Below are 10,489 nucleotides of genomic sequence, written 5' to 3'. Positions count from 1 at the left end.
GTAATTAGCAATTCATTAATTTTATCTTTGAAACAGATTTGTTACGTGACAGCATTAATTAAAGTTTCTTAAGGGTCAAGATCAAGTTATCTGCATCTCCTGCGCTCCATCAAGCCACCCCCATAATAGCTGTCACCACTAAAATTAAAGCACAAATGTCAGATATAAAACGTTAAATAACACCTTAGCCACTCAGTAATTACTAAGTAATTGAATATGTTATTTAACACATTTAAATCTGACACATAGTATAGTCATACATTTGTGTGAGGCACTAGTGATATTTTACCAGACACTGTAATCTGGAATATGCAGTCTTTGCTTAACACAAGATTAATGCAGTCCATGCCTTCATTAAGGATGTGAATTATTTTTGTTGTTATGCACAAAATTTGTTATTATGCACAAAATTTACAGTGTTCATGTTTTCAATCAATCAATCAATCAATCAATTAATATTACAGTTGACTCTCTGTTCTTCACATTATTATTGTTATTATTATTATTTACTTTAATTATGTAGTAGTGGTTCTGTAGGTTCTTTACTGCTTTCACGTGTACCAGGCAAATATGGTGATGTAGTTTATTACAAGACACTTAACTAAAACAACATCAACAGTCCCTCATATATTTACTCACAATGCCCTATTTGTGCATAATTATGAACATCATTGTTCAATGGAAAATCCCACTGAAACATTTTATACGCTCTTACTACCTCTCATGAGAAACATTAATGCCACCCAGGTGATTTAAAGAGTGACTCTGTGAGGTCTAAAGGTTTTTGATGGATCGCGTTGATTCAGAGGCGTTATGTTGAATGGATTGTGTGGAATGCGCAAAGCATTTGCCACTCGTCTGCGGTTTAACATTTCTTGCCACAAAATCTGTCACGGCTTCGTCGTAAGACTTAGGCTGGGCTAAACGCGTGCACGGGGTTCTTTCCAGTAGTGCAACAAGTTCGCAGAGGGCTAGTACAAGCCGTGAAACCAGTCGCCGCTCACACTGTCTTTCAGTGCATGAGCGCCCACCGCCCCGAGACAAATTGAAATAATACATAGTGATAGACTCGGTCATTCTACTCCCGACAGTACTGGTGATTGCACATAGTAGTATACGGTTGAGAGTGAGTCATGAGGGTTTTAGGAGCAAATAAGGATTCCCGAAACGCGGCGAAAATGGAGAACGAAACCGATCAAGGCAAGCGACGGCACTGTCTTGGAGCTACAGTGGATGTGATGCAGTTTGTGTTTTCTCTTGTGTCCTTCGCCTTTTGCTTTTTACTGAGTGTTCAGACCAGTGATATGAAGGACAGAATCGTGGATCTGGAGATTGGAAGTGGCGCGGGGGTCTTAAACCCGTTTCATGGGATCGCTATGGATCAATTCAATGCAATGATCCAGGAGCGAGTGGACGAGCTGCTGTCACAGGTGAGCATTCCATCCACAGCTTCAACTCAAGACATTGGAGTTAACAGCATGGTCATCTTTTCTTACAAAAACGAAACACTCCACACTCGTGTATGACAGTGGTCAGTGCACCTTCATGTCACCTACATTCATTTAGGGCTAAATATTTACTTGTTTCTTTTATCTATTGATTCTGACAGCGTTCTTATGAACACTTGGTTAGAATAAGGACTGCCCGTCAAGTCTCACCACCTGAATGCAACTGCCCACCAGGTACTGCCTTTATATATATGTATTTTGTTGGTTTTCACTGGTGGAATTTCACTGTTAACTATTCATTTGATATAGTATTTATTTCTTATTTAGCCTATTAGTGTTTTTTATTAACTAGGATTCCAGTTTTCTTAGTACTCAAAAGACACTAGTACCCAATTTTTAGACTAGTATTTTATTTTTTATTTTTTTAAATTGTTGAAGTACATGTAGTACAATTATATCTATTTATATTGTTAATCTTATTAGTAATATTTTGATTAAACTAGCCATTCTGACTAATTGTTATATATGACAGGTAAAAAAGATACAAAATGTTATAAACAAATTAAAACTAGTGTCTTTAAACAAGTACAATAATCTAACAAATAAGAACTACTAGAACTGGAATACATACTATAAACTATACTATGCTATAAACCAGTGTTTCTCATCTAGTCCTTGGATCCCACCTCCCAGTATGTTTTAGATGTCTACCTATTCAACACACTAAGAAAGCAATGCTTTAAATTAGGTGTTTTAATTAGCGAGACATCTAAAACATTCTGGTAGGTGGGTACCCAGTACTGGAGTTAAGAATCACTGCCATTGGAAATTATCTAATGAATATTTACTAAAAAAAACAAAACAAAGTAATGGTCACTATATGATTTAGTAGTGATAAAAAAATCAGTTACATAAAATATACTAGTTAATTTTGAGGAGTAAATGCTTGCCATTCTAAAATTTAAGTTGCAGTTTGTGATGGGGTTATTGATGGTATGTAATGTCCACCAGAATGCAGAAGACAGGATTGAAATCAGTCTGGTTGATAGGCCTAGATAAGAAGAAATGTCATCATGAATTTGGCAAGTGACGATAATGTGAATTTAATATTCAGATTCTGGAGTATATCATTTTGGGGCACTCAGCGGGACAAAGCTGCTGTATTACATGATCTAGTGCCCTATTATTATTTTCTTTAATAGTGCTTTTTGCAACACTCATTTTTGTTTGATTGTAAGGCATACAAAACATAAGTGGAAGGTGTATTTTAGTCTACTTTTAAATTTTGCTGCATGACAAATGACAACTAAATAGTAATTTATCCTCTAACTACAATATGTCAGTTTCAAAGCTGAGTGAATGTCTTTGGGCTGAAACACTGAAAATGCTTAATTCAACCAGGAGATGGAAACAAAAAAATACTTGTAGCTGAGGTTCATTAATCCAAAGTCAGGCTGAACTAACACTGACTGAATGTTGTAGCAGAGCAAATAAAGTGCGCTTATAGGACATGAACAGAAAACAAGCACACAGAAGATATGAGTTTAATAAGAAATTTTCACAGAAGACACTTTTTGTGATTAGTTTGACTAGTCAAACGGGTTAAAATGCATTACAACATATTCAGTCAAATTAAATTGAATGGGCAAGCCAGAGTCAAATCATGGTACTAAGCCCCTCCATAACAATTAAGTAAAGGTAATCATTAGTGCTGAAAAAATGGCAACATCAACAATGATCAATAGTCTATTACACACAACCTTTTGAGAGGAAATTTGGAGGGATGTCATATTAAGTAGAAAGGAGTTATTGTAAGTATAATACAACTATAATAAGTCACAGTCTCCATCAACAGCACTTTCTTAATTTTTGCTTGATGGGTGTCTGGTTTGTGCAAAAATGAAACAAGTGAAATATTTTACACCAGATGAATTACATCAACAAAACTTGTATCTCTGGACCACCCCAACAATATCTCCTATTAGCACTACTAATTTATAGTTTTACAGTTGAAGGAAATAACTGACTGTATTATCCTTCTTTGCTTTCAACAGTGTTGATTGCCAACTCATGTACTTCGTACATTGATAAAGGGTGTTTCTTCAAACTGCCTTATTTTTTTTTAGCATTGGCAGCACTTTCTGCATTCTGCAAGGGGGGCAGGTTGTTGTTCAATAGGTTATTTAATAGAAAGGTGCCGTCGGCCAGCAGGTTCCTCAATCTTACATTATCTCTTCCTCCTTTTAGTAATGCCTCAAAAAAGTTGGCAGCTGCTTGCAGGCCTGATATTTATTTATTTATTTGCCCACCCTCCAACCCCACACAGTGATTACTGCACTGCTGAAGCACACAGTGGAATTTCCCATGAAAAGTATTTGCGAAAAAAGGGAAAGGATAATGGACCATAGGGCCAGTGGGGTCAGCGCCCTGGAGGCTTCTGACTGCCAGGGGCTCTGAGCTATGGTCTGAGACCTGGAAACAAGCTATGTTAAATTGATAGATGAACAGTCCTTTGAATGTGCAGATGATCCCAGGGACATCTTTCGGATGGTGCAACTGATGCAGCCATGACTAGACTGTATTTTCCATTACTCCATTGTACGACAAAAGGGTACTTGTAGTACCATACAAGGCTAATCTGAAAGAAGGTTCCAGGCCTTGTGCCTTTGATATATTCAGTTTAGTTTTTTTTCATACAAGCTTTCCATGCAGACCACTCAATCCATGCAGACACTGTATGTATTTTTAAATAGCCTGACAAATACATTTACACCTCTTTTAATTGTCCACAGCAGCAACAAAAAGCAGCAAAAAAAAAAAAAAAAAGCAAGTACACTTTAAAAAAAAAAAAAAAATTGGTACAAGCTGTCAGTGTTATGCTTACATGTTACCCTTTCAAAAGGCACATCTTTGTTCCTTATTTACTTCTATAGGGTAGGCCTGGGTGATATGGACCAAAAATCATATCTCTGTATTTTTAGGCTAAATGGCGATATATGATATAGAGGGGTTGTGAACATCACTGATCTGTAATAGAGAGCTGGATTGCTCATGACGTAGTAAAAGTGAAGCCACCGCACCACCATGTTGGTATTTCCTAGTATTCCCATGCATTCTATTGAATTAATTGGAAATCATACGATTTTAATGAGAAAACATCACCTAACGAAATCAGCATTTTGCCTGTACATTCTTACAACACAAATGCCTTATGTATGTAAATAAATTTGTTTAATTTTGGGAATTTCCCATTACTTGTTATATTCATTACAGTAGCGAACATCAGATGAATATAATGAACATCAGACGGATGGGATCCGGCATATATCACAAATGACAAGTTCTCATTTTGAAATCTGAATAAAGATCAATGCTTTGTATATGAATATACCTTAATTACTGATACAAATACCATATATATATTCATGTTTATTAGTTCCTGCATAATTATGTACATAAAGAAATATATTTTGTGTTGGATAATTTATCTGTGTCAGCAAGTACGCAGCTGACACACCCTCCTAAACGATTTCAATATATATCGCTTATCCTGCCCGAACAGACCATAAACATTACAAATAACATCTTGAGTAACAATTAATTTACATACACATATCCTAAAATGTAATCCTGTGTGACTGATTTGCTTCATATCGGGTGATTTTAGGTCAAGGTTTTGGCTGTCAGTCCATGATGCCCTCTGCCGGTAAGATGGCCGCTCAAACACTTCTAATGGCAATGAGCAAACCAGTCATTATATAGATCAGTGGGAAGGGAAACACTCATTTTTTACAGGGTTAGCATCATTTGGGAAGGCTACAGTAAAACAAACAAACAAAAAACAAATGTTGCCACAACTGACTACAGAGAACATCCATGACAGAGCTTTAATTTCTAAAAATGTAATCACAAATGCTAATACAAAAATGCGGGAAAAAAAGATGGTGTGATGATCATAAAACCTGGACAGTTGGAGCACCAAGAGTCAAAATCTGCCCTGGATAGACAAATTACCTGACTTGAATATTTGTCAGACAATGTGTAAACTGAAGGCTATGAAAACAAATATAGTCATAGTATTTTTGTAGGTTAAGCTATAACCTATATTATGGCCAACAAAGGGTTAAAATATAAACATTACATTCTAAAACAACAGTTGATTTTTAAAGAAAACTTAAACATTTAAATAAATAAAAGAATCACAGTATCGTATATCGATATAAATGATTTTTGAAAAGATATCAATATACGTATCTTAAAAAGCCTATACCAGCCAACCCTGAAAGGTGGGCTGTGTAATTATTACACGCTACATGAAGCAATGCAGATACCCAGTTAGACTGTAAAGCCAATTGTCTGCATTTGACAGACACTAGAAACTTGTGTTGTTAAATCCTTTGTGTGCAAGATGGGGGTTAGGGACATTAACCCCACCCCCGCTACTGTGTACTTTGCTTTCTGGAGTCATGTGGCCTGGTAAATACAATTCATTTGTGCGCTTATACATTAGGCTAAAAATACTAGAACATTTTAGGCAGATTTATTTACTGTAACATGCATAAATAAAAGTATTAAATCATACCTCTTTTTTCCATACAATCACGTTTTTGACGGGCTTAACACTTTCTAGAATAGAAAATCATGAAAGAGAATATTTTATAGAGATTATGTCTTTAAAGTGATCTTTAGGAAAGAAATCAAGAAATGATGAAGAATCTGGAGATGATATGCCTTGCAGGCGGCCAAAACAAAACAAACAAACAAACAAACAAAAAAATACAGCAGAGTGAGTGAGAGACTGAGTGAGAGTGCAAAGCGGAAGAATGTCAGCTATAATAAAGGGGAACACAGGACTATCAGGGAGCCATTCTGATGCTCTTTTGTCCAGCTCTTGGCCTCTTTCCATGGATAACTGGAACTGGAAATGGGGTTGAGGCAACAGACATTGCTTTAAGATGCATTTGGTGGTAACTTCACCCACAACAGATGTGGGTGAAGTTCAGTGATAGAATTGAACTGAACAGTCCCCAATTCAGTGATAGAATTGTTTGAATGCCACAGTCCAAGTGAAATGTTCCTGACTTAACTTGCTGTTGAAATATAAAGATTTCATAATGTTATTCATTAACATACTGATTTTACAGAGAAGTACTCTAATAAATTGTTAGTATTTATTGGAGGTTTAGTTCTTCAGAATCAAGTTATTATGTGATTGTGGACAAAATATGGTTAAATTAAGGTTAAATTAGTGAAGGTCTTAACAATAGCTGAATACATTAACAGTGGCATAAATGTTTCTGCCTTGCACAACAGTATCTTTATGAATAAGCAGTCATATTTACAGACACATATAGACAGTTGTACTGTCTACTACAGTTGTGGTTGTCTGTGTGTGTGAGAGACCCTTATGGATATGAATCCACAGTGTTATGCATCACAAAGACCCCTCTGTCTTCCAGCAGACATATTCCCACCTCTTTCTCTACCCTGACCAATGTCTCTTCAAACAGGGATTCCCCTGACCTGGTCATTCACACAACAGGTCAACTGTCCTTGTTTAGGGGCTGGTGGGTACTAGGTGCTAGGTTTTACAAAGGAGAGTTGGTAACATTAAAGGTCATATCTGTGGATTCTAGACAATGAGCCGGTTATGATCTAACTGATGATTCTCATATATGAATCATTTGACAATTGGTTTGACTGAACTGAGTCAAGTCTGTGATCTGTGCTCTGCTGCTAATTTTATTGTAACCACTGAACATCACAACATGAGTTATGTGTTTGGAAGACATCACTTTCAGAAGCTGTGTTGCATAAAATCTGAAAGATCTATGAATTAACTTTTCTTAGTATGTTTAGGGACATTTGTTCATTTTCTTGCAGGCCACAATGAGTAGTATTAATAATAAAAGACACACATGACAAATAAAATAGTCACAAAACATTGGCATTCTAATGAGCATGCGTGTTGGCATGTTGTTCTAGTATAGAGGGCAGTGGCGGCTGGTGAAAAATTTTTGAGGTGGGGCTGTGTTGCACACTGGCGCAGCAAACAATTTCACAAACTATTCTTCACAATAAATCAAAGCAATATGATTTATTGCAATGCAGACAAAGTTAAAGAACATCTGGTTACCTGTTTATTCATTAAATCATCTCTGATCAGTTATTTTACCAGTCTCAGTTAAATTTTGGATACTTCCATGACTGATACAAATGTGAGTATAACCATGTAAGAAAATCAATGTGGTGGACAAAAAACCTGCATTTTTTTTTTTTTTACTTATTTGTACAGGAATTTTGCTCTTCTCTCCTTCTGATTGACAAACTTCTCAATGACTTTCTTATTGAAGTCAGGAATGTCTCTGACAAGTTTCTTCTCAATAGAAATCATTGCCAGAGCATTAAGGTGGTCCTGGGTCATTGTATTTCTTAGGAAAGTTTTGATCCTCTTCAAAGTAGAAAAGCACCTCTCTGACTTTGCTGTTGTCATTGGTGTGGTGATGATGATCTTGAGAAGACTGACAGTCTCTGTGAAAGTATTTTGAAGATTGTTCTCAATAAAAAATTGGTACAAAGGCACTGCACCACTGCCAACCCTAAACTCAGGGTTCTCATAGATGAGGGACAGTTCTGTTTTGAGCTTGGCCTTGTTCAGCATGGGGTATGCCTCCACTGTTGTTTCAAGTGCTGATTCAGGAAACTTCACACTGTGTTGTGCAACTCTCCATGCAGCAATGTTGCACTGACGAGGTGCTGGGTGAAGGAAAACTGCTCCTTGGAATGAATCAGGATGGTATCACATACCTGTAAAACACATCACATACCTGTAAAACATTTTTATCAAAGTGATTCTGAGTGAACATAACATATACATTATATTATTACTAATGTTTAAACTCCAGTATTCCTCATTGTACTTTACAGTGTTTACTTCTCCTGACCTTGCTATTGGTTTCCTAAACAAAACAAGGTCTACAGTAGCATTTCAGTAAATAAACCACCTATTTTCTGCTACATGTAAGGATATTATGTACTTAATTATTTTCCCATTTGTGTGGATAACAGAAACATCATCATGCTACTTGTGACTGATCAGCACTTTTTTGGTACTGTACATGACCATCTGTTTTATAACTATGATCTATACGTTTTAAATACTGAGGCCAGCTACATAGTTTTCTTAGACTAGTCTTAAAAGTTAGTCTTAAAAGTTAGAGTTAGTATCTTACCCCACTGGCCGGTAATTTGCAAAAATAGAAAAATGCACTTAAATTAGTTTTTTATTCCTCCCATGGAAACAAGAATAAATATCTTATTACTGATTCTTGAGAAGAGGGACAAAACAGGGTGCAAAATTGAAAAATAAAAAAATAAAAAAATAAAATATATATATATATATATATATATATATATATATATATATATATATATATATATATACACAGAGGTGCATCTTAATAAATTAGAATGTCGTGGAAAAGTTCATTTATTTCAGTAATTCAACTCAAATTGTGAAACTCATGTATTAAATAAATTCAATGTACACCGACTGAAGTAGTTTAAGGGTGCTTTCACACCTGCCTCATTTAGTTCGGTTGAATCGTACTAGAGTTCGTTTTCCTCTTGGTACGGTTCGTTTGGGCAGGTGAGAATGCAGCGGTGCGCACTAAAGCGGACCAAACAAGCGTGCGAGACCCAGCTGAAGAGGTGGTCTCGGTCCGCTTCCAAACGAACTCTGGTACGGTTCGTTTAAGGTGTGAATATGAACCAGCCTTGATCCGATCCAATTTCAGAAAGCACGCTCAGAAAACACACAGCTCGCGCATATAGTGCTGTTGTTTGCATTTCAATCGCTTAAATCACTTGTTTTCAAACCACAATGCTTAAAAACGCGTGCCAATTATGAGTTTTCGTGACCATAGTGCCCACAGCAACGTGACATGAGCGCACTAAATAGGCTAGCTTGCCGCAAAGCCCCAGCAAAAGTTACAATGAATGTGTCTGGGGAAAATAGTAAGGAGATATTTGAATTATTTATTAATAAACTAGTGTTTTCTGAGTTAGTGTCACAAAGATGAAGTTAAAAATCCTGACTCGCCATCTCCTCATTGGACGCACCTTTAGAAAGAAATGCATCTTTACGGATTATAATGAAAGAGTTTTTGTTTTGGATATGATTTATTTCGTTTTGTAGTAATTCAAAGCTTTTTTGACGGGAAGCGCATCCTATTAGTTTTCTTAATTTTAGAAAAGCGCGTTTTCTTGATATTGTGAGTGCACACAAATAAAAATATACCCTTTACAGTTCCGAACGATGTATTATTAGTACCTTTATGAGCAACAATTACGGCGTATTTCTATGATGTCCTGAAGCGCGCTTCAGCTTCCACTCTCCGCACAAACGATATGATATGCGCCTAGCGCACATTTATCTAGGTTAAATGTTTAAACTAACATTTTGATATGCTTTGAGTATTTCATATCTATAGATTTTATTTTTGGCAAGTCGTAATTACAACATTGTATGACATTGTCTCATATATGATGCTCATAAGTTTCTTCATATTGCGTTTTTATCTCATGACAGCAAATCAGTAAAAGAATAAAAATTGCACTACGAAAGATCTCCATGATTAGCCTGTTTTTGCACTTCCTGTTTTTCCCTGCTTGAGAATTTCTGTCCAATGAAAGGATGACCTTAGCACACGTGGGGTTTTGTTTACAATTTCTAGTTCACTTGCAAAAAGGGCAGTGTGAAAGCGAACTGCACCAAAAAAAACAAAAAAAAACTTCTATTTGGTCCGGACAAAAGCAAGTGAACTATCGGACTTTCCTGGTGTGAATACACCCTAAGTCTTTTGTTCTTTTAATTGTGATGATTTAGGCTCACATTTAACAAAAACCCACCAATTCACTATCTCAACAAATTAGAATACTTCATAAGACCATTAAAAAAAAAAAAAAAAAAAACAGAAAGTATGTTCATTTACTGTATATGTACTCAATATAGTGACTATATTTTAAAAAAGGCTGAAAAC

At 36.0% G+C, this 10,489-nt stretch overlaps 1 protein-coding gene across 1 annotated transcript in view; it reads left to right on the top strand.

The window, feature by feature from the left end:
* Window positions 1-829: 829 nt before the first annotated feature.
* The window catches only part of LOC131543604 (collagen alpha-1(XXV) chain), a 471,411-nt gene continuing 461,751 nt past the window's right edge, over window positions 830-10,489 (top strand). Inside the window, exons 1-2 of the mRNA XM_058781122.1 lie at window positions 830-1,430; window positions 1,610-1,682. Of these exons, the coding sequence (XP_058637105.1) occupies window positions 1,134-1,430; window positions 1,610-1,682 (370 nt within the window). The 5' untranslated portion in view covers window positions 830-1,133. The remainder of the gene's footprint in view (window positions 1,431-1,609; window positions 1,683-10,489) is intronic.

The sequence above is a fragment of the Onychostoma macrolepis genome, chromosome 07, assembly GCF_012432095.1.
Source record: "Onychostoma macrolepis isolate SWU-2019 chromosome 07, ASM1243209v1, whole genome shotgun sequence".
In the NCBI taxonomy this organism is placed as follows: domain Eukaryota; kingdom Metazoa; phylum Chordata; class Actinopteri; order Cypriniformes; family Cyprinidae; genus Onychostoma; species Onychostoma macrolepis.
This window is presented reverse-complemented; position numbering and strand designations above follow the sequence as displayed.